This window comes from Oreochromis aureus, linkage group 3 (assembly GCF_013358895.1).
Source record: "Oreochromis aureus strain Israel breed Guangdong linkage group 3, ZZ_aureus, whole genome shotgun sequence".
Classification (NCBI taxonomy): Eukaryota; Metazoa; Chordata; class Actinopteri; order Cichliformes; family Cichlidae; genus Oreochromis; species Oreochromis aureus.
In genome coordinates, this window is record NC_052944.1 from 80,831,555 (window position 1) to 80,857,506 (window position 25,952).

General features: G+C 41.3%; 1 protein-coding gene across 1 annotated transcript; it reads left to right on the plus strand.

Annotated features, from left to right (window-relative positions):
• The first annotated feature begins 9,814 nt into the window (after positions 1-9,814).
• Positions 9,815-15,669, plus strand: LOC120439109 (complement C1q tumor necrosis factor-related protein 3-like). The gene is made up of 4 exons (XM_039609825.1): positions 9,815-9,945; positions 13,614-13,676; positions 14,922-15,053; positions 15,162-15,669. Exons 2-4 carry the CDS (start codon positions 13,661-13,663, stop codon positions 15,437-15,439), a joined length of 426 nt encoding a protein of 141 aa, XP_039465759.1. The 5' UTR covers positions 9,815-9,945; positions 13,614-13,660; the 3' UTR covers positions 15,440-15,669.
• Positions 15,670-25,952: the final 10,283 nt, after the last annotated feature.

Here is a 25,952-nt window from a genome sequence, read left to right on the forward strand (position 1 = left end):
AAAAATAATAGTAAATTTTTTCCACAAATACGTCATGGCAAATTAGTCCCCTGAATTTTTTAAATTAGACTTAAAGATGGGTCTTATCTGAAAGTGTTTAAAAAGCACTATTTAAATTGGAAGTACACACTCTAACGTGATAAGGACTTTACTGGACTTACCTCGATGTTCAAGTAGGGTGCAAGCTATCTGCATTCGCTCCAGCACAACTGCTTCTGTAGTGGTTAACACCTCACTGACCTCTCCAAAAGCAAGGTAGTGTTCTGCAAACTGTGAGATTTCTCATTATTATAATGTAAAGTCCTAATTGTAGCTAACAATAAATGGACTCATTTGAATAAGGGTTACCTTTAACAGCAAAACTCCACAACTGCTGGAATCCTGTTGCTTGTTGTGTTGCATAGTCTGTAACTGCCACTCCATGGTGTCTTCATGCCCTCTCATCCTCAGAAAATTCCTAGTTGAACAAAAATGTTTGTAATGAAACAAGAAATGTTTTATGTTTAATACCTGAACATAAAACATACAAGAATAATACCTCAGTATCATACATACCTCCAGTTGCGCAGAATTTTCCTGTCATAAACACCTTCATTCCCCATGGGGTCTATGAGCAGTATTTTCTGTGCAGAAATGTTGACAATCTAAAGAAAAAGTTAATAAATTAAAAATTACAATAGCTTTTGCCACTGAAAACCTATTTAAGAATAAGAAACTGCTTCACAACAAATTACGCAAATCAATAACTAAATGAACACATACCACAAGAATCCAGTGTGTACCAAAGTTCACAGGGCACAGCCACATGTCTTCAACTGGGAACTTCATCTGTGGGATTGGAAGTGCAGAGTAATTTCGATTTACTTAGGTACCTTGCGTCTCAGGGTGTTTTCAAATATAGTGTTTTTTTAAAGGAACTGCACTCTGTCCTCAAAAATAGTAATGAGTCAACTTTTTGGACCACTGAACTTTCAACTTACCTTTGTGAGGCATCTGAACTGCCCAGAAAACAATGAGCGTGCAACTACTGAACAGAGCAGGTGTACAGCATTCTGTAAGTATACAAAAATGTTTTGTTTTTTTTTTTACATTTTTTTGTATTTCAATATAAGTGGGCAAAGGACATTTCTTACTTACCTTTCGTCTCTCAGTGACACGGTGCAGGTATGCATCAATGACCTGTTTTGAAAAGTTAGAGTTTATACACCAACAGCAACAAGTTCTGAAGTAACTGCTTGAGTGCTGTACACAAAAACTTGGAAAGAAATATAATTGCTGATAAAGGACTTGAATGAAACTCTTGGAATAGTCCCATGGCTTCTTCTTTTCTTTTTATCACTCTCCTGTTTCCAAACAAGAGCACTCCGCCTATATTTAAAAAATGTAAATTAATTATGACATGTATTTAACCAATAATTACATTTAGTTATTTATTTACATTACAATACTGACCCTTCAGCCTGAATTTTGCGGCGTATCTCCTAAGGGTTTGCCTCTGGGACTTATCGTATTCAGATGGGTAGGACCCAGACAGAAACATGAGCAGTTCCTCGTATTTGTTCTCCATAACTAAGGAGAAAATTGGACAATTTCAACATGGCTTCGGAATCCATACAGTAAATAAAACGACTACACAACGTTACCACGCAATTAACAAGTATGTGGTGCAATAGTACTTTCTTCGACATAACAACGGAGCGTGATGTCCAGTAACTGCAGGAGGACAAAAATAAATTGAGAAGGTTTGCACAAGTTAAAAAGCACAAAATAAACACTTGAAATATGACTTCGAGTGAGCAGCTTAAGGTAAACAATTATCATCTGTAATAAAGAAGTAAAACTTATAATACAAACCTTTTTTCGAAAGCAACGAGATCGGCACAAGATCGGGGTAGGATGAAATAATAGGCGTGTACTATTTACACTGGAAACATGGCCGTTTTGAATTGTGCGCATGCGCAGTAACAACAAGTAGGGCAGCTTGATGGGTAGGACGTTTTGTCAGAACACCGGCGCGTCCGGCGACCCCAGAGGGTTAAAATCCACACAAACATGACGTTAACATTTTCACAGTGTCAAATGTTCCTAAAATCGCAACGTTCCTTAATTTGAGCCAAACTGGTGAATCTGAAAATCCATCTAAACTGATACGATTTAAACTGTCCCAAAACAGCAGCAATGTACAAAAGTTTGTATTATCTGTACAACAGTATAAAATATTTAAATAGCAATTTCATTGTTGTGTATTTTGTGTCAGTTTAAGAAAAGTCATCAAGTTTCAGCCTAACAAAAGTAGATTAGGGTGTCTAAGGATCTTGGAGCTCCAAGTTCCTTAGACTACGATGGCCTGGATGACTGAGAACCTTCACAGATAGATCAGGGTGTTTTAGTGGTGTCAAAGGTCAAAGCAGGTCAAATCTGACCTGAACAATGTGTCAGGTTAAAGAAAAGTTGAAGAGGTTGTCAAACTTCTCAGTGCAGGATCAGAGAGAGAGAGAAATATATAAATCTCTATATATAACAGTTTGTAAACTTTGTAAAATTTGATAAGATTGATTTGCAAACTAAGGCTACGTCCACACTAGCCTGCATAGATTTGAAAATGGCGTTTTAGGTCTGAAAATGCTCGCGTCCACACTAGCGCTTTCAGTCGTTTTCACAGAGTTGTGCGTTCACATTGAAACGGCGCATGCGTGAAACGGAAGAATATTTGACCAGCCTCATTTCTGTCAGCCGTTTATTTACTTTCCAGCTCTTTGAAGCGTCGTGGCAAAATGTTGAGGAAAAGCACCGAGTTTTTTAAATGGACTAACAACGAGGTGGAGTTTTTATTGCGAGCAACACAAATGTACAAAGTTGCAAAAGCGAGTGAGAATTAAAGAATTTGAAGAAAAGCTATCTGACGCATGTACAGACTGATATGAATCTTTAATAGGGCTGTCAAAATTGAGAGCAAACAAAACAACTGCTGTGTAATGCTCTCCGGGATCTTTGTTTATTTGGTCACATGACTGCATCACATGACTAAAATGCATCATCATTTTAGAAAGTCTCCGTTTCCACGGTCCACACTGCGACGTGAAAGCACCATTTTGAAATGTATGTGTTTGCGAGAGTGTTTTCAAAACACTGCATTTTGCTTCAGGGAAAACAACGTCTCAGTGTGGATGGGAGGCCAAAACGGAGAGAAAACGATGCGTTTTCAAACGAAAATGCATTAGTGTGGACGTAGCCTAAAAACGTATTATCTGCTAAAGAGAAGAAAATACAAACTGTCTTCCAGTGGGCTGGACTTGAGGAAAAAGTCACATAAAGTCAATAATTAAAAATTACACCAACATAAAAGAGTTAATTTGCTGAACCTGAAGCTCCAACACAAAAACACTCACTGATTCTTAGATTAGAGCTCATAAATTCATATATGTTTGTAACACAGTGTGACTTTGTGTCATGTTGGGCTGTGTGCAGCAGGCAGCGAAGGACCCAAACGCAGGACTCAAAACCGGGAGGTCAAACTTAAAGTACAGCTTTATTGCTGGGAAATAGTGATGGGTCCAGCAACACTGACGCACCGACGCTTGTATCAAGCTCACAGAGGGCGTTTATCAATATGCGTACTTGTGCGTACTTGCGTTCTCGTGTACTCGTGAAACGTCATCAGTCGGAGACCAAGTACTGTTCCAATTGAAATGCGCATCACGCCGAGAACGCGAAAAAGTCCCGGATGTGTTCTCGATCCGCCCATTTTATCGAGCATGCATCGGTGTAGACTTGGGACAGCTAAATATCCCAGAATGCATTTCGTCCAAAACTCAACAGCGGACTCCCGGCACATCGTCCCCCGCTCGCGGACTTGAGAATTGAGAAACATCCCACGAGTCCGTGCTCGCGTTCTCGGCAGGTACGTATTCTCCGTGCGTTCTCGGCGGTGCGTACTCACCGAGAACGCGATGCGTACGCATCGCGTGCATTTGGGCATTGATAAACGGCCAGAGTGAAGCCTGTATCGGTGCGTGCGTCGCTTTAAGAAAAAGTCACGTGATCGATACAGCCGCTGTATCGCTCATTGCCAACGCGCCAAGCTGTGTTTAAAAGGTACCGCATCCGCATCTGCCAACGGAATGAGTCGCCACCAAAAAAAAACAAAACACAAAATTACTCTCGCAAAGATAAAAATAAATAAATAAATAAATACACATCTCTCCATAACAAAATGGAGCCCGAAAGAAAAAGAATTGTTTCTGCTGTGTGGGATCATTTTGATCTTTTAACTGGAAATAAGGTAATAGTTTGTCTGTCTTTGTTTCAGTGTAATCTGTCAGAACACCTACTCAGTGTTTAGGCATTACAGAGCCAAACATGAAAATGAGGAGACAAACACACCGAGAATGAACACAGGTCGGCCTATATAGACACTGAACAGCTTTATCATATTTTTTTTTATTATGTGTTTTATTATTTTGAAATCAAGCATCTAGGAAGACTGTTCTGGGCCAGGCAGTCCTGAATTTCATTATAAAGGACTGCCAGCCCCTTAGTATTGTGGAGAGTTTCGGAGAGAAACATTCCAAGATCAGAGGATCCTTTAAGGTACTGGGGGAATAGGAAGACATCTTATCTGAACCTTTTCCACCTGGCTTTACAGTTTTTGTGTACCCCAGCTTCATCTGTGCCTGTGAGTTTTCCAAAGCTGGGGAAAAGGTGCCAAAAAAACCAAAACAAAAAAAAAAAAAAAAAACCCGCAATAGACTGAATGCAAAAACAATGGATAAACTTATTTTTCTGGATAGAAATTTATAATAAACTCTGAGTCAATTACATTTAAATGGGTAATATTATGTTCACAGTACTTTCATTTTAATTTTCACTTAATGTCATTCACAATATATTTTAAAGATGTCTAAAATATTTGAAATGTAAAAGATATAAAATGATTCCATGGAAAATACAATACCTTACAGTGTATACACGTATGACTATGTCATTGAATCAGTGTCTGTTGTGAGTCTCAAGTAAGTTGCCTGCAATGATACTTAATGTCCAGCAGGTGTCAGTATGGAGCAAAACAGCAACACTGTGTCGACACAGTATCGATACAGTTTGGGGAATGTGCTGAAACGCTTCACGAGGTCTCATCTACCCATCACTACTGGGAAAAGAAACTCTTAGTAAATTAAACTCACGAACACACAACACATAGGAACTAAGGACTGAAGCACTGGAAGAGAAAACCTAAACAGGAGCATGAGGAAAAAACACAGCATGTAGAGGCAAAGGGCAAAGGCAAACACAGTGCTTAAATACACAGTGGAGTAATCAGGAATAGGAGACAGGAGGGAAACACAGGTGGGAGAAATTATGGCTAATGAGACAGGGGAAGGCAAAACTGAATACACTGACATAAGACATGTACCTTCAAAGTAAAACAGGAAACAAGAAACTATTCACAAAGTCGCAGACATGACACTGAAATAAAGCTACACTAAACACAGGGGCATAAGAACAAATCCTAAGAACTAAACCCTTAACTAGAATAAACTGAACCATAGAATTATAATAACAATCAACAAAGCACAACAAGAGAATCAGAATACAACCCATAAAGCAAAATGAAACCAAAACTCAAAATGCTGGGTCAAAATGACCCGGAACCATAAAAACCCAGTAAATCTCATAAATGAATAAACTGTAGTTCAGAGTCACTGACAGACAGCACAGACACACACTGTTGGTCTGAGTCTGAACATGATGATCATCAGAGTCGTCTGCTGGATGTTCAGGAGAGTTCATTTATGTCCTCAGATCGTCTGACTCACAGTTCATCTCCGTCTCCTCCTGATTTACCTGCAGGTGAGAAACAGGCGTGAGGTGTCAGCTGTCAGGTAGGTGATGAGTGAAGAACAGAACAGAATCCATTTTTTTCTTCTAGTTCAGGAGATTAGGTTAGAAAATAATATACAACATGTGTAAAGTGTGAAGTCTTCATACTGGTGGATTTTTCTGCTTTTTCATTTAAAAACACAGGATCTGACCAAAACTTCAGCATGCAATCTGCAATCTTGTTTTCACCATAAAAACATATGTGATATAACAATATACTAATTAGCAGGTCTGACAGCTCACAAAGGGTTTTGGAAGGTCAAATCCTCGAATCTCTGAAAATGTTTATTATGAGGCTGAAACATCTGAACCTGTGATTCAGTGATAACAGCTCTGTCACACCAAGCAAACTATACTGTGTACAAAATTTACAATGTTTATATATGAAGCACTTCAAACAGTGCAAATTGACAGACTGACAGCAGCCGTCCTCTCTCTGTAACAGCAACACCTGACACTAATTCTGTGGTCAAAGCTATCAGGACGTAAGCTCAGGTGGAGTCTCACATTCTCACAGGACATTCAACACTGACTCCAGAGAGATCAGGACACATCTGTGCTAAAGAAAACTGATGGAGGCCATCTGAGTGTGGATGGATGCTCGACTTCAGCAGTCAGTCAGACAGTTAATCGGTTTACAAATTTAAGTAACACAATGACAACATTTAACAATTTCAATGTAACAGTCCTCTCTTTTTGTCACTATGTACTTAAATGAACAGTTATCCACCCTTGTGTTTGACAGTTTCAGTGTAGGCTTCATTTACACACAACTCCTCAAGTCATTCACCTCCTATCACTGAAAAGTTCACAGTTAATAAATGTACCAAACATGCTTAGCCATTATCCTACTTCTCACTCATCTCATACACAGTAAACTGCACCCTGCAAGTAACCAAATGAATGTCAACGGTCAAACCAGGAATCAACATTCTCAAAATCATATGCCACTACATTTCAGCTTTGTGGTGCATCTCCTCCTGGTGTGTATCACACACCTCCCTGCAGAGTAGTTGAGCTCTGCAGAGCTTCATAAACGTCTCTTCCAGGTGTTTCCATCATTGTCCATATGATCAGAGTCCAAATGTATGCATGGGCATACAAACACATCAGCTGGGTTTTATTGTTTGTCCATGTGGCTTCCAGCTATCTTCAAAGCTGTAGCTTGATCAACCCTCCTTTTATGCTTCCTATCAGCCCCCTAAATCTTCTCACTGCATTCATCCTGTGGGGTGAATAGAGTCACACAGTGAATCATCTGCATTTACAACTCCCCTCCTTTCCTCTTGTAACTGCAGGAAAAGTTTTTTTTAAAGGAAATTGGATCAAGTTGTTGATGATCTTCTCCCCCCTTTTTGAGTCATGTCCACCCATGGCTCAAAATTTCAACCAGCTTAGAGAAGTGTTCATGATGTAAATGTAAACAAAAGCCCCTCTGCTTTATGAAAGTATGAAAGTCTGCATGGCAAAGTGACACACTTTCGGTGATCTTCATCCTTGGGAAAACTGCTGTCAGTTATTTCCCAGTCTCGTGGCATCTGTGCTGTACACAGAAGCACAATTCCATCGCTGAACTTCCTCTCTGCGCTGTCGATTGGAGCTGGGCACGCTCCTTTCATCCTTATGCTTCCCTGTTCCAACACCGCTGAAGATTTAGGGCAGAGCACGTTTTACACCTTGGTTGTCTTCCTCAACGCCAACGTCGAATCTCTTTCACTCCCTCTGGATTTCACTGTTCAAAGTCTCCTGTCGACAATCTTGTGGAAGCCCAGTCACACAGCCCTCTGTGGGATGGCTGCTGTGCTGAAGGTGATCTCTGCTCCTCTGTGATCCTCCTGAAGCCTCCCTCCTGGCCTCAGCTTCCATCTTGTGGACGATCTCACGCACTCGTTCCTTCTCAATGCACCTCACAACACACCTGCAATTTAAAAATTTATACTCCTCTTTTGCCACAATTTCGGTGCATTTCTTGGCAATCAGTCACACAAAAACCCAGTAATCCTGTGGTAGAAAAAACATTATTAAGTGGTGTGTTCTGATTAAATCATGATGAGTGATCAAATCACATGATTAACCCTCTGCTGTAGAAAAGTAATGTAAATGTTAGCGCTGCGCAGGCGTATGCAAACTTTCACAGTAAGCAATACTCAGTCATGAATAACATTCATCTTCCAATGAGGAAGCGATGCCAGAGGAGGCAGCATTTAGCTGTAAATGGTTGTTTTCTGCACTTTTTTGTCATCCCTAACTGTAAACAGATGTGTCGAGAAGAAAAGAGAAGAGGACTAGTGTTTGATTTGTGGAGGCATGGAAATATAATATCAAGTTTCAGCTGCGACCTAAATTCCAGAGAATTCCACAGAGTCAGACTGTGGGAAGTGTTTGGAGGTCAGAGTATGAAATCCTTTCTGCAGAGTCACTTGCTACACTGAGATACTCAACTTTGTGTGGGTGGAGAACTGGATATAACTGGATATCTGCCTAAACAAACAGCTGAGCATCAGTTTGCCTCAGCAGACTGTGACACCAAATAATGACTAGGGATGGGTATCGTTTAGGTTTTATCCAATACTGTTGGCAAACTGGTACTTTTGAAACGTTGCCGATGCTTAAAGGGTGCTCAAACGGGTGGGTAAAGAATGGAGAACGCAAAGTTTGTCCAAAAACCTCTTATGTTTTTATTTTAATTAATTATTTTTTATTTTTTATTTTAGCAGTCTCTTTTTTTCTGCAAAATGATAAGCACCATCCAGCCCCACGCACGGGGCGATCCACGCTAACTCGCTAATGGAGATTTACCACCCCTGCAGTAGCTGTGCACGGTGTGAGGTCTTGCAGCAACCTATTAAATACGGTGCATTTCTTGGCAATCACCAGGTGTTTCATCAGATTCGAGGTGTTACCTCCTTTGCACAGTAAATGGTAAATGGCCTGTATTTGTATAGCGCTTTTACTAGTCCCGTCTAAGGACCCCAAAGCGCTTTACATACCCAGTCATCCACCCATTCACACACACATTCACACACTGGTGGAGGCAAGCTACAGTTGTAGCCACAGCTGCCCTGTATCACCTTAAAGCAGGGGTGCCCAGTCCCAGTCCACGAGGGCCAGTGTCCCTGCAGGTTTATGTTTCCTTGATCCACCACAGCTGATTTAAATGGATAAATTACCTTCTCAACATACCAGCAAGCACTTGTTGCAGGCTGCTGAGTTTGCATCTTTTGCTGTGAAGTACAGCCAGATGTTTGACCGCTTCGCCTTGGGCATTTTTAATCTGTATACTCTGCTCTAAAAGAACGTACGTACCTGGGCCCGCCTACTATCCTTGGAAAGGTAAAATGATTGGCTAGAATCTAAAGTGTTTTACAGCTCAGGGGAGAAAGCACTGAAATAAGGCACCGAAATGTTCACTGCTTTTCGGTCTGGTTACTACCAAGAGAAAGAAAAGTTGCAATATGGTCAAAATGGGTTTATGGACATGAAAGAAAACATGATAGCAAATGTTGAGAATGTCAAACCTGAGATGAACACAACATTATTTATATTCAGAGTATATATATATATATATATATATATATATATATATATATATATATATAAACTTCAACTCTGTACACAGTCAACTGCTGAGAATTCAAAGGAGAAAATCTCTTCATTCCTGCTCTGTTAACATGACCCAGTTTGTTCAGTCATGCAGTTAAAGTCTGATTATTGAGTCATTCACCAACAGCACTTGTAGGAGGTGTGGTCCTGTGGCTCTGCAGTGTGTGAGGTGGAGGATGAGCGGACACGTGGGGCAGTAACCTCCTTATTCACGCCTCTTTTCCCCGCATTATAAAACACTCAGATTTACAGATGACAGTCATACAGCAGCTTTGCGGTGACAGAATGAAGATCATAATGTTTTCCCACTTTTGCTTCTGGTGTGCTCTGTTTCAGCAACTGAGACTGAGACTGCAGTCCAACAACCCTGTCCTCAGGACATCCATGCTGTGCTGAGAGAGCTTACCGCCTCATTGGCTGTGCAGAATGAGCGGATCACTGTCCTACAGAAAGAGAATCAAGGTACAGTTTCATACATCAATGAAATTTGTTAAAAAGCATGTAAAGAAGCTTTAAGAGGTGAAGGCAGAAAAGTGAGACTGATCAGCTGAAGCTGCAGTCAAAAGAGATTGCAATGAACATATCATGGTGCTGGAAATATATCATCCTAATGATGTATGATGTTGAAACATATATGTTGGGGATTTTTTACATGTTTGATTGCAAAGTATAAAACTTCAAAACATTTAAATACTTTTTAGAAGAACCAAAAAAGGCAATCTCTTTTCATCTCAGCATCAGGAACTGACTGGAATGTGTTTATAATGAAACAGCTCACAGCTCCTCTTCATGGCAAACACTTCCAAACCAAACAGTCTAAAGAGCTTGGAAAGAAAAGCGTCTGGACTTCTGTACATTGCTTGAAGAGGGCGCCACCACCAGTAGGCAAACATGGGTTAGTATCTTGCCCAAGGATATTTGGCATGCAGCCAGGAGGTAGCCTGGGATCGAACCACCGACCTTCTGATTAGTGGCTGACCTGCTCTGCCACCTATCATGTGATTTCCTGAGATCAGATGGCCCAGGATGTGAGTGGGCGTTAAGGTGTCTGGGAAGGGCTCTCAAAACTGGATTATAGATGGCAGACAGTTGGTGTCAAAAGCCCCACCCTCTGTTCAAAGATGGTCGCTCACAGTGGACATAGATGGCTTCTTTCACTCTTCTTTCAAACCATCTGTCTTCTTTGTCCAAAATGTGAACATTGGCATCATCGAAAGAGTGACCTTTGACCTTTAGATGCAGATGGACCACTGAATCTTGTCCCATGGAGGTGGCTCTTCTATGTTGTGTCATGCATTTATGAAGTGGCTGTTTGGTCTCTCCAATGTAGAGGTCTGAGCATTTCTTGCTACACTGTACAGCATACACCATCTTTGGGATGGACCAGTTTTTGAAACAAAAAACTGCCTTTGTTTTCATACGCACATGGAGAAAAAAGCACAACGGCGAAGTACAGCGAAAGTGGATTGTTGAATGAAACAGATAAACCAGAATTGGTTTGTCAAAATGGTGCAACTTCAGTGATGTGGAACGGGTTTGGCTTTCATCTGTCAGATACACACCAGAGCACATTTTTGGTAGAGCATGCAAGCGGGCCGTCGCTATTACCAAACCGATTTTATAATAATAATAATAATAATGCATTGGATTTATATAGCGCTTTTCAAGGCACCCAAAGCGCTTTACAATGACATTATTCATTCACGCTCATACACTGGTGGCAAGCTACGGTTGTAGCCACAGCTGCCCTGGGGCAGACTGACAGAAGCGAGGCTGCCATATCGCGCCATCAGCCCCTCTGGCCAACACCAGTAGGCGGTAGGGTAAAGTGTCTTGCCCAAGGACACAACGACCAGGACAGAGAGGCCGGGGATCGAACCGGCGACCTTCCGGTTACAGGTGCCCTTCCCAACCCCCTGAGCCACGGTCGCCCGTGTGGTACATGGCACTCAAAAATCTGTCAAAAAATGTTTTAGCACGACTTTGCAAAGCTATGAAGCTGCACCGCTTGATGTATTGTCGGAGCATTACGACTGCCGTAGTCAGGAGCCTGGTGGAGTGGTACATACTGTGCTTCAACATAATATTACCGTATTGTGTGTGTTTAACCTCCTTTTAAGTTTTGTGGATATTATACATAGTTATGCTCAGGATATGTCGGCCAATTTCCACTGGAAATGGATTTTGGTTAAACTGTCAGCAAGGAATTTGCATTTGCACTGTTACATTTTTATATAGCTTTGCTGCACATAAAAAAAGCTGCTTGTTTACGTGAAAATACTTTGCTTTTTTTTAACTAATAAAGTTGTGGAGTTGTAAAGTATTTTGTCTTGCATCAATTATGTCGTCAGTTATATCGTTATCACAAATTTCAAATATATATCGTGATAATTATTTTTGGCCATACCGCCCTACTAGCCAGAGTTCACAGTGTGCGGATACAGATGACAGAGTTTAACTGCAAAGGTTTCAAATGAGAATCAGTTTGTTCAGGGATGCAGTCATACAGGTCTACTTCTTCAACCATTCTCCACCCAGCACCTGTAGGAGGTGTGGTCCTGTGGCTTAGGGCTGGGCGATATGACCCAAAATTCATATTCATTTTTTGGCTGGATGGCGATATAAGATATATATCTGGATATTTTTTTAAGCCATAAAGTAAGAACAAAAAGAGAGTTCTTAGTCAAAGCTGTGTCCCAGATGTCACACAGGCACTTTTATTAACATACAGCATAGATGTACATGAAAAAAACTACTCCAAAAACTTATGAGCATTTATTAAATAATAATGCTCCATAAATAAAAGAAAACAATGTTGTTTTTGTGCATAACAAAAAGCTCACAATTGTGCAGTCAAAATGTAAACTAAAAGATGCTGAGCATAATAACAGACAGATTTCACAGCTGCTCTGTTCCCAACTTCTACTGCGTGACTGACAGCCTGGAGTTTGAAATCCGCTTCGTAACCATGTCCCTGAACAGGTGCCATTTATGGTCCTTATGCACACACAACACGGTAATATTATGTTGAAGCACAGTTCGTATCACTCCGAGAGGCTCCTCGGTAGCCGTAATGCTCCGACAATCCATCAAGCGGTGCAGCTCCGTAGCTTACCAAAGTCGTGCTAAAACATTTTTTGATGCTGAGTGCCATGTGCCACATAAAATTGGTTCGCGGTCATGAAGCACAACCAGAATTCATACAAAAGGCGCGCAGTCAACTTTTGAGAGAATGAAAGGATCTTAGGCTGAAGCAAGCCTCTCTGGGCTGTATGGCGTTAGCGTGGTTAGCTCGTTAGCGCAGTTAGCTCGTTAACACGTTGACACCATCCAGCCCCACACACGGGGCGATGCGCAGTCACTCATTAACGGAGATTTGCCGTGTCCACCTTGTCGTTGCCTGCTGGTGAAGCGATGGGGGAGGAGGGGGAGTTGTGTTCAGTGAAGGAGAGGCGAGGCCAAGTAACGTTGCGTAGAGACAAAAGTGGACGAAAGAGAGGCAAACCTGTGGTTCCACTATAATTATAACGTAACATACAATATGTCGATATAAAAGATATTGTCACATCTTATATCTCGTATAAAAATCTATCGATTTTTTTTAAAAAAAAACTCGATATAGCGCTCGGCCCTACTGTAACTCTGCAGTGTGTAAGGTGGAGGATGAGGGGACATGGAGGAGACCACTGCTCACTGTAGCATGAACATCGTTTGACTTTGGGACATAAAGGGACGGAGTTTAGGACCCAGATTACTCCGAGTCCACGAGGCTCCTGACTACGGTAGCTGCAATGCTCTGACAAGGGTGGGGCTTCGTAGCTTGTCAAAGTTGTACTAGTCGTGCTGGTGGCTATCTGCCAAACCAGTTCCACATCACTGAAGTTGCACCATTTTTACAAACCAAATCTTGTTCATCCATTTCATTCAACGATCCGCTTTTACCGCCATGCTTGTTCCATCATATGCATATGAAAACAACAATGAAAAAAATTTGCCTAACATTATACTGGTAAACCGTGAATGGTATGATATGGCCGAGCTCTAAGTCAGTTACTTTGTTTCTTACAGATTAAAACATGTGAATCACTGTGTGCTGTGAGTAAGATTTTCTCCATTTTGCATTTTCTCAGAACAAGCAGCAAAGCTGGAGAGCCAGAAGATTGAGACTGATAAGCTGATGCAGCAGCTACAAGGTACTGTGAGGGAATCTGAAAATATAAATAGAAAAATAGACATTTTGATAAGGTTTCCGAAAGAGACTCAGGCGCAGGCCAGGGTATTCCTTTAAGCGAAGAACAGTGCGTTTATTTACAGTGAACACAATCACCAAGTGGCTATATACAACGTGCAGGGGGAAAGGGGTCCGGTCGCCAGGGTCCGTGGGAAACAGGGTTAGAGAAAAAGGTGCTCCACACTTTCTGTACAAAAGCTCCTCCTCCTCCTCCTCAGTCACTCCTCTCAGAATCCAGTTCCAAAAACGATCTAAACACAAAAGGTCAGGTTAGCGGGATTATAACAAAGGGCTTTCAAGATTCAGGTTGGCAGATACACAAGTTCGACTGACGCTGATAGCTCAACCACCCAGCGAAGACTAGCGCAGACTCGCCATCTTAAGTAGTGCAGTAATCAGCTGGGATCAGCGGCTGGTGCGGTGATGAGAGCAGGTGTGAGGGACAGCAGCGGAAGCGTCGCCGCGGCGAGAGAGAGAGAGAGCGAGAGGAGGAGAGAGAGCACGAAAACACAAACATATTGCCTAATAGAGGGTCGACCAGCGAGCCACAGGGACCATGACACATTTATGTTGCAGACATGGTGAGGTGATTGGCTCTGTCTTTCTGTGCGGAGTTTGGATGTTTTCCTGGTGTTTATGTCGCTTCTCTCCGGGTACTCCGGATTCGTCCCACAGTCCAAAGACATGCAATTAGTGGTGTTAGGTTAACTGGTAATTCTAAATTGCCCATATGTGTGAATGTGGGAAGCAATGTAAATGCAAATGTCTGTCTGTCCATCTCTATGTCTAAGGACAAGTGGAAGAGAATGGACGGATGATTGACTTGAATTCTAAAATGTATGTCTGAATGGATTAATGTTAGACACTCAAAGTAAAAACTGCTCTGATCAGCTCAACATCACACTTCTAACTTCAAGTTTCAGAACACACATTAAGTTCATTACTGGATCGAATTTAGTAAATTACATTAAACTGAGTTCATGTTTATCTGAAGCACAAACCAACATGCAACTAAAACACTGAGTAACACAGTTTGTTGTCTTGGCAGAAGCTACAAAATAACTTCCTGTCTGATCTAAAGGACGAGTTTGGGATCCTCAAAAATAGATTCAATCAAATTACAGTTTCCAATCACAGAGTTTGATTTCTTCTGTGACAATGAAATGCTTTTAGCTGTAAAACATTTCTTTTATTTCATTTCATTCAGTCAAACAGGTGGCTTTCTCAGCCTCTCTGCTGGATCAAGGCAGTAGAGAAACTGGACCCTTTAACACTGAGATTACTCTGGTCTTCAAACGTGTTGTCACAAACATTGGAAATGCCTACAACCCATACACAGGTAATAACACTGAATGCAACTTCTCAGCTATGTTGATGTCGGGCTGATGTTCAAGATATTCTGACACCTGATTTTCCATTTAACATGACAAAAACTAATGTCCCGCAGGTATTTTCACTGCACCAGTGAGAGGAGTCTACCACTTTGTCTGGAGCTTATATGGAGATGGAAATATTGCTGCAGGTGGTGTGTTGTTCAGGAATGGAGAGCACATTTTTATTGCATATGAACATCAAACATCTGGTGGTGTGAGCACCTCTAATGGAGCCTCACTGCTTCTAGAGGTTGGAGATCAGGTGTCTGTACGTCTCTTTGTTGGTGCAAGGCTAAATGACAGTCAAAATCATCATAACACCTTCAGTGGCCATCTGATTTTCCCCATGTGAGAAGTGTGACAGCTCCAACACTTCCTGTGTGGGTGGAGCTTAGCAAGTTTTAGAAGCAAAGCAGGAAGTAAATCACCTGCTGGAATCAGTTTCTTGCTCTCTCTCTCTGACCTGTTGGGTTCTAGTTGTGTGTTTATTTGTTTCTACTTCTCCTCTGATTCTACTGACTCAGATAATTTACTTCTTCTTCTTATCTTTGATTCAAATAAATCCAGTTAAATGCTCAGTGATTCTCTTCTCTTTGTCCTTTCTTTGAGTCCTCCACACCACTGTCCTGTGTTGGTCAGCCTGTTATTTTGGTGACTGTGTGGTGGATCATAATTTGGTGGATCATAATTTGGTGGATCATAATTTTGATTAGTTTTGGAGTTGTACATCTCTGTTCCTTACATTTCATGTCATGCCTTTATTAATGTTTTATTTGTTGCTTTGATTGTTTTAGAATAGAATATGCAGTGGGAATATAGAGGGAGATAAGTAGTGAAAGTTCTGTCTGGGTTGATTGTGCGTCGATCCATTGGTAATGCCTCAGGGCTCCAGTAGGTGGGTTCGCGCGCCTCCTTCACTCAATACAGACGAGTGAGAGTGAGAGCTGCGTGTCTGTGCCGTTCTTTCACCTCTCCTCACTATTTCCCCTGTTTAAGGTAACTGCCATGCACAGAACTGTATAAATGTGTGTTACTGTTGATTATGTTGTTATCATTGTTCATTGTAGCGGAAGATGTGAATTGCGGACTATTTTGCTGAGAAGTTCAAGTTAAACGCTGTTGCTGTCTATGCTAGTTTTCGCTAGTACTCCGCCATATTGTGTGAAGATTTTTCTGTTCCTGTCTATATGGGTTTTGTCTAATGTTACGGTTAATGTTGTCTAAAGTATTTTCATAAACTCAATACAGACGAGTGAGAGAGAGAGCTGCGTGTCTGTGCCATTCTTTCACCTCTCCTCACTATTTCCCTGTTTAAGGGCACAACATTTGGAGGCACCGCTGGGATGATTGATTTGAGGACCATCCCTGACCTGTAAGAGAAATCCTCTCGTTGATCATCCCCCCCGAGACCCAGGTATCAGAAAGGAGCATAGCGAGGCAGCAGAGGCATTGCTAGACCTACGTTGGTGTCTGTATCCTGAAGTGAAAAAGTGACCACTAGGGGGCAGTAAAAGCCAACTAAGTCTGATCATTTCTCAGCTGACTGCTTGTGCTAACTCCTCTGACAACATGGAGTCTGAATTAGAAAAGCTAGAGCTGGAGATTAAAGGAACACTGTATCAACTGACCTTAGAGCAGCTGATTAAATTATGTGATGTACTTCAAATCTCCGGACCAGGAAAAGAGTTTGTGATTAATAAAACGCGCAGTCAGCTAGTCTCACATTTAGTTAAGCACCTTGAACGAACAGAGCTGGATACCCGAGAGGACGAAGGTATGTCAGAACTTCTTCATGTCCAGGACATTCTAAGTGATATACAAATGGATAAAAAACAAAGTGTGAATGAAACAGTGGACCCAGCTGTTCAGGACCAAGAAAGTAGCCAGGAGGAGATAGAGACATTAAGACTGCTCTTAGAACAAAAAGAGGGTGAAATGCATGACTTGATGAGGAATAGCATGAATCCTGCCTTAAGTCCTCGCACCCCAGTGAGAAACATTGTTCCAACAGCACCAAACAGTTCCATGTGGCGCAAAGATTTTAAGATATCAGGCCAAATAGGAGAGCCGGGGCAAAAAGATAGGCTGACATTTTCCAGTCTGGCCAGACAAATTGAAAGCGGGATCATTAGAGGCTACCCAGAATCAGAAATCATTGATGCTGTAATTCGTGCTATCACGCCAGGCTTGCAGCTAAGGAGTTATCTTGAAGGAAAAGAAAACCTCACATTACCTGCTCTCAGAAGAATCCTCAGGTCTCATTATCAGGAGAAAGGTGCCACAGAGTTATACAAACAACTTACCTCTGAGGTTCAGAATAGTAAAGAGACACCCCAAAATTTCTTGATCAGGACAATGGACTTGAGACAGAAAATCCTGTTTGCTTCTCAGGAAGTTGAGTCCAGTCTAAAGTATGACCCAGCACTAGTCCAGAGCCTTTTCATGCATACTGTCCTGACTGGTCTTCAGAATGACAATATTAAAAGTGACCTGCAACCTTACCTCCTGCAGACAAATACTTCAGATGAGTTGTTGCTTGAGAAGGTAAATATTGCAGTCGCAAATGAAAAAGAAAGACAGGACAAAAAGAAACACGCCGCTCCATCACGAGTAACAGCTGTAAATACTGTCCAGTCTAATGATTCCCCAGTGGGAAAGAGAAGCACAGCCCAAGAGAAACCAGCTCCTCTACCCCCTGATCTTCTAACAGAAATAAAAGAAATGCGTGCTGACATGGTACTGCTGAAAGACTTGAGGGCTGAAGTTTCCCAAATCAGAGAAACCATTCAAAAGACAACCCCAGCACCTCAGCAGCCCTTCCCCATTAAGGCTGAACAAAACTGCATGCCATTTTACCACCAGCACCCTCCTGCAGCAGCACAGGAATACCACTCAGCACATGGACCTGGGCATGTGCATGGGACAGCACACAGTTTCAACAAAGATTTGCACCACAGCGATATTATCCTCACCACGTCACCGCCCCAGATGTTTTGCATGTGTGCAGGCAGGTGAGGAATATTGTCAGCATTGTTTTAGGTGTGGGAGTAGTGAGCATTTCCGTGCAGGTTGTAAAGCACCTAGACTGACCAAATCCGATAAAGGGAGCCCTTTAAACTAAGGGAGGTTGCTCCCACGGGACATGGGGCAACCGACAGCATTGAAAAGTCCCAATATTGTGCTAACTGTGAAGGAAAGGAAGAGAACATGAAGTTAAAATGTTGTTCCGTTTGTAAAATAACATTGTACTGCTCAAAAGACTGTCAAGAGACACACTGGTCTGTGCACAAAAGATACTGTAAGCCATATACATGTTCATCTATTAAGAAACAGGAAACACAGTCAAGTTGCAAACCAAAGTGTAGGAAAAGAAGTAACTCAGTGAAGACGCCTACTGTAAAAGAGCTTGTAGGAGAGAAATGTCTCATTCAGTGCTTTCTGCACAACCAAAGAATCCAGGCACTTTGGGACACAGGTTCACAAATTTGTGCTGTAGATGCGGCCTGAAACAGACCCATTTGCCTGATGTCCAACTAAGAGATATAGCAGAACTAGTAGACCCACTTGAACCACTGCAACTTGAAGCAGCCAATGGGACGGAAATACCATATATTGGTTGGCTTGAGGTAAGCTTCAGACTTACTGCTAATGATGAAGATCTGCTAATACCTGTGTTAGTATTAAAAGGCAACCAACAGTCATGCCCCATAATTGGCTTTAATGTGATTTCACACCTAGTCGCAAACAGAGTACAGGATCAGACAAACAATAAGAATAAAGAGAAACTCATGAAAACAGTAAAAGTAGCTTTTCCTCACCTCAGAAAGAGTAGGGCAAGAGCTTTTGTTAATGCAGTGACAGTGGGACAGCCATGTGAGCACAGTGTAAGAACAACAAATGAGAGAGTTGAAGTGCCTAAACACAGCTCCATCCAAATAGAGTGTCGAGTGCAAGCCCCACCTTTCAAAGAAGATAGAACCCTGATCTTCGAGCCTCATGAGAACCCACAGTGGCCTGAAGGACTCGAGTTCTGTGATACCCTTGTTTTAGTAAAGACTGGTATGACACCAAAAATTGTCATTAGTGTACAAAATCCCACTAGCCATGACATCACACTGCCAAGTAGGACTGTTATTGGAACTGTGCAGTCTGTTGCGTCAATATATCCTGCTAATGTATTCAAAACTGACTGCCTTCCTACTGCATCAGTCTGTCCCATCCAGGCTAAGAGCTCAGGTGAGAACACACCTAAAAGTGAACAATGGGACCCACCTGTCGACTTGACTCACCTGAATGACCACCAGAGACAAGCTGTTAGTCAGATGTTAAGAGAAGAATCAGATTCATTCTCTAAATCTGATGATGACATAGGCTGTGTTGAAAACTTGCAAATGAACATTTCATTGAAAGATAATGAGCCAGTCACACGGACTTATCTCTCTGTACCAAAACCTTTGTATCAGGAAATGAAAAACTACCTACAGGACCTAATAGCTCAGGGGTGGGTGGAAAAATCTAACTCATCTTACTCCTCTCCGGTAGTCTGTGTGAGAAAAAAAGACGGTACACTGCGCTTGTGTATTGACTACCGAGAGCTGAATAGGAAGACTCACCCAGACCGCCACCCCATTCCCAGAGTACAGGACATCATGGACAACTTAGGTGGCAACACTCTCTTTCTCTACTGGACCAGGGTAAAGCATACCACCAGGGGTTCATGGGCAAAGATAGTAAACACCTAACAGCTTTTGTGACCCCCTGGGGCCTGTATGAGTGGGTCAGAATCCCATTTGGACTGATGAATGCTCCAGCAGCATTTCAACGCTGCATGGAGGAGTGCTTAGAAGGGTTAAGGGATGAAATATGTGTGCCTTACCTCGATGATGTCCTTGTCTTTAGCAGAACGTTTGAGGATCATGTTGAGGATGTCAGGAAAGTGCTGCGCCGACTCAGGGAGTACGGAATCAAACTCAAACCAAGGAAGTGCGACCTGTTTAGGACAGAAGTGAGGTACCTTGGCAGGATTGTGTCAGCAGAGGAAGCAGGATAGACCCGCAGACACCGCTGCTGTGACAGCTTTGAAAAACAACGGCCAGGTACTGTTGGTGAACTAAGAGCGATGTTGGGCCTATTAAGTTATTACAGACAATACATCAAGGATTTTGCCAGAATTGCAAATCCTCTGTATGACTTGCTCAAGGGACCTGCAGATGCTGAGACCCAGCGAAACACAAGATTAAAGTGGCAAACAAAGCGAAACAGGTGTAGTGTCCCTTCGAGTACACCTATTGAGTGGACCGACATGCACCAATTAGCACTGGAACAGCTGATAGACTGTCTAACTCAGCCCCCTGTTCTAGGCTTTCCAGAATTTTCACAGCCGTTCACCCTCCACACTGATGCGTCAAACCAGGGATTAGGTGCCGTGTTGTACCAAAAGCAGAATGGGAAGCTTCGTGTGATTGCTTATGGTTCCCGCACTTTAACTGCAGCTGAGAAGAATTACCATCTGCATTCAGGCAAGTTAGAGTTTCTTGCTCTCAAGTGGGCTGTCACAGAAAAATTCCGTGATTACCTATATTATGCACCATTCTTCACCGTGTACACCGACAATAATCCACTTACCTATGTACTGTCCACTGCCAAACTGAATGCAACAGGGTGTCGATGGGTAGCAGAACTGGCAGATTTCCACTTCACGATTAAATATCGCCCCGGTAAGGAAAATGTGGATGCAGACAGCCTCTCAAGGATGCCAGTAGACATGGAAACGTTTATGAATGAATGCACAGAGGAAATGGCATACGATGTAATTGGAGCAACCACACAGGCAGTGGAAAGGCAGGATGACTCCAATGTGTCATGGTCCATGGGTGTCTCAGTCAGGTGTTCAGCCATGGCCACAGATGTTTCCATCATTCCACTGACAAAAGGCCAGATCAAACAGGACCAGAGAAGTGATCCGACTATTGGACCTGTAATTCAGTGCAAACTAGCACAGGAAAAACCATCACGTTCAGAACTAAGACAACTCAGCCCACAGGTCATATGTCTCCTGAGGGAGTGGGACAAATTGGAGATGGATGAGAATGGGATCTTGCACAGAAAAACAGCAAACAGAAAACAGTTGGTCACACCAGAAATACACAAAAGTACTGTACTAAAGGAGCTACATGATGAAATGGGCCATCAAGGTGTAGAGAGAACATTGTCACTGATACGGGACCGGTTTTACTGGCCCTATATGCAACGGGAAGTAGAGGATTATGTGACCAGAAGGTGTGTTTGCATAAAACAGAAGAAGCCGTGTCATGAGAGCAGAGCACCACTGACTAATATTGTCACTACTCAACCATTTGAACTTGTCTCAATTGATTTCCTGCACCTTGACAAGTGCAAAGGGGGATATGAATACATCCTTGTAGTCATTGACCACACCAACCACAAGTAAATGGACTGTTTAACACAGAATTCATATTCAAAGTGACTTTTGGACATTGAACTGATTCATATTGTGCTTGCAGCTTAACACACACATCCAAAGCACACCACATGGCTACGGCCACTTGCATCACTTTCATGGACATTTGTCAAAAGAGAGAGTGACTGCTTTGACAAGCTGCACTAAAAGGACTTTGTTTACAAGCCAGCAGCAGACTGTGTTAATGTAACTGCATGGACACTGTAATTCATACAGACTGTATGAGAACACTGAAAGACTTTGGGCAATAACCCACACTAAAGAATGTATGAAAAGAGTTCCAGCTTGTGAAACTATTCTTGTAGAGTACATATAAGGTACAAGAAACAGTTATAATATGCAATGGTTTATTGTATGTGTTTTGGTGATATTAATGGTCATAACTCCATGTTTGTGCTAAATGTTAAACATTTGGATGTTGAGGACAACATCTATTCTGAGGGGGAGTATGTGGTGGATCATAATTTGGTGGATCATAATTTGGTGGATCATAATTTTGATTAGTTTTGGAGTTGTACATCTCTGTTCCTTACATTTCATGTCATGCCTTTATTAATGTTTTATTTGTTGCTTTGATTGTTTTCGAATAGAATATGCAGTGGGAATATAGAGGGAGATAAGTAGTGAAAGTTCTGTCTGGGTTGATTGTGCGTCGATCCATTGGTAATGCCTCAGGGCTCCAGTAGGTGGGTTCGCGCGCCTCCTTCACTCAATACAGACGAGTGAGAGTGAGAGCTGCGTGTCTGTGCCGTTCTTTCACCTCTCCTCACTATTTCCCCTGTTTAAGGTAACTGCCATGCACAGAACTGTATAAATGTGTGTTACTGTTGATTATGTTGTTATCATTGTTCATTGTAGCGGAAGATGTGAATTGCGGACTATTTTGCTGAGAAGTTCAAGTTAAACGCTGTTGCTGTCTATGCTAGTTTTCGCTAGTACTCCGCCATATTGTGTGAAGATTTTTCTGTTCCTGTCTATATGGGTTTTTGTCTAATGTTACGGTTAATGTTGTCTAAAGTATTTTCATAAACTCAATACAGACGAGTGAGAGTGAGAGCTGCGTGTCTGTGCCATTCTTTCACCTCTCCTCACTATTTCCCCTGTTTAAGGGCACAACAACTGCTGGCCCACATGTTTGCTTTTAACTGCAGCTAATTTTGCGCACCTTTTTATTTCGGGCAGCTCTTTTATCATAATTAGATAATTAATTTTATTTTTATAGCAATATATAAATGTAATTGTAATATCTTTCAGTAAAACACACAAAAAAACTTCTTGTAGTGTTCAAAATATATGGACTTAACTGTGTAACAGTGGTGGTAATAATGCACGTTAAAATCTAATTAGTTCCCAGAACTCAAAAAAATATGCAAAATTATTACCTCAAAAAAACTAAGTAAAGCTTAAATAATATGCATGCATGCAACTTATACATTGCAAGTCTGCAGTATTAAGAATAACTTGATATTTCTGACTGTAAAATACTAATTGTTTACCTACTGACAAACATTTCAAGTTCAACTAAATGACAAAAATGTGGTACCATGAATATGATTAAAAATAATTAACAACAATTTTTGTAATGATGTTAAAATCAGCCCAACTTTTATTTTCAAACACAACAAAGTATAACAGCCAACATACTGGACGCTGTTCTGCTGAACAACAAACAATTATATCATCACTGTTATAATCTTACAATGAAACAAAGTCTCAGATGTAATTATTCTGAAAATAAGTTTAAGCCTACCACAAGTTTGTTTTGTACTTACATTACTTATATAATCAAAATAAAATATTGTTCTGTCACAAGTGCAATCTCTAATTTAAACAACACATTTGTTTTTCATTCAAGTCGAGGTGATCCAAATGTAGGTGCAGAAGAAAGTCTTTAACTTCCCTTAAGTACAGTGGCAGTGGATGTGGGTTGGAGATGCAATGAGCTTGAACCTGCAGGCGACCATCTTCACTGACCACACCATCTGTGACGGAGGACTCATCTCTCCTGTTGTCCTGCAAGCAAACAATCATATTTTTTGGAACATGAACTTAATTGCTTTCTTAAAACATTTTTTCTGCATTTGGTATAAAACAGACTCCAATTTAGACAATCTCAGGCTCCCTCCCCACCGGAGAGGTGACATTCAATGTCCCAAATTGTCAGTCTGCATAGCCCTGACCACCACCCAACACACAATAATGTCATGAAAGCATCATTTTAAAAAGGGCTATGCAAACATGGCCGATAACTTTCATTCTAATGATGTGCAAAATGATTTTGGGTACAAAACAAATTTTGCTGTTAGAAAACTTGCAGACTTCACTATATACAGTGTAGACCCTCTAAACTAAGTTTGGGGGATGTGATCTTTCAAGAAATGCAGACCAAACTGTTGTTGTTTGTTTACTTACACAGCATGTCTTGTAGAATTAACTGTGGTCACCAGCAACAGCATAGTGCAGTCATATCTCAAGTCTAATAACAGAAGACAGGAAAAGATCAGTAAAGAAACAACTTCCCCAAACCAAAGCACAAACAAAACAATAAGTAAAACAGGCTGATCTAAAGTATGATTAAAGTTCAGCCTGATTAATATAAATGTCACTGACAGTTGCTAATATATTGAAAACCAAAATACTTACTGATGTCTTTCTGTCCAACAGCAGGAGTGCTGGTCCCGAGCCTCAAAGACAGTAAGAAGCAAGCAGAGGAGAAAAAACAGAACATTTTTCAGAAACTGATTTGACCCTAATGGCTGTGCAATCACTATAACTTACAACACAGAAGGTCAATGTAGGCCCCATACAACCAAATTAGACTAACACATATAGTATTAAAAACACCATCTACTACTGTGTCTGAATGTGTAGTATTGGCACGGTCAGTTTAGGCTTGAAAAGATATGTGTTTAAAATAAGACCACCTAATTTAAATATAATCATTACATGCTTGTTAAAAGCTAACTTCCAATATATAAAGTTTATAATAAGCAAAATGACCAGATCTAAAGTATGGCAGGGTTTATATGTAACATAATGTTTCTTATGATTCAAATGTGTAATTTAACTTAATTCTTTAGAAGGACAAGCTAAATTACTTTATTCTCAAGTATAAAGCCGAACTAGACGTTAACCATTTAACAGGCCACTAATCTGGATTATAGCTTTCACAACAAAACTTGTTTTTAAACACATTTATTAACAAAATAAATACTATTGTTATTATTATTTAAAATGAAATTAAACAGAAAAGTCGGTTAAATATAAAAGCAGTTTGCTTATGTTGTTAAAGAAAGGCTAGATTTGACATTAATAGATGCCACAGATGTTCAAAAGCTGCCACAAAGCATTAAAAAAACTGACATCTCCGAAAACGTCGGAGCATTTTTGCTAATATGTGACGTCTTGATAAATCGAGCAGAAATTTGAACTTTACACAGATACATTCTTGCTTGAAAATATCTTAAAAGTTTATTTTGTGTAATGTTTAAAGGTTTTTTAGCTGCTCTCCTGCGCTTTAGCTGTACCAAGTCCACACAAGTCACCACCGACACATGCTCGATAAAACGGGAGGAGCAAAAACACATCACAGAAATTTTCGCGTTCTTGGCTTCATGTGCACCTTGAACTGGAACACTTGTTCTCCAACATATCACAAGTCCACGAGACCACAAGTACACACAAGTACGCATACGCAGGCTCCGACAACTGGGCTGGCAAATGCGATCCTCCTTTTCCCCAGATTATCCTTTCTGGATCTGAAATCATTATGAAAATGTACTGTTTATAAGATTTGGGGAAACCTGCAGTCAGCTGAGACTGAAGAAGTCACTTGGATGAGTGACGAAACGTTTCTCCCACAAAACGCTACGTCCAGATGAACAGAATCAACTTTTGGAGATTTACTGGATGATTGAGCATCAAGACGAAACTACAGAGATTGTAATCATGTTTCCTGTTATTTGAACTGTGTGTGTTTGTGTTCAGACTTTAAACCAGAGCCAGACGTTGTCTACTCTTCACTGAAGTAGTCCACCAGTCCAACCACTGACGTCCAGCTGCTGGTCTCTAACTGGTCCCCCCAGCACCTCAGACCAGAGTCCCTCTGTCCATCCATCCATCTTCTTATGTGTATCCATGGCCAGATCGTGGGGGCAGCAGCCAAAGCAAAGAAGCCCAGAACTCCCTCTCTCTCCTGGCTCTTCCTCATTGTTGGCATAATTTGTTTTTATGAAGACACCATTTTTGTAGTTTTGACTCTATTTACCACCACAGTGAATTTTAACTTGAACAATCAGGATGTGACTGTAGTGTAGACTTCAGTCCTTAATTAAAAACATTTAAGTAAAGTACTGTGTTACCTGTTAGGAATTACAGCAATTTT

Excerpts from the sequence above, each read along its gene's own strand:
- LOC120439109 (XM_039609825.1), top strand. Across the intron at positions 15,054-15,161 it reads TGCCTACAACCCATACACAG|GTATTTTCACTGCACCAGTG; the intron begins GTAATAACACTG and ends AATGTCCCGCAG.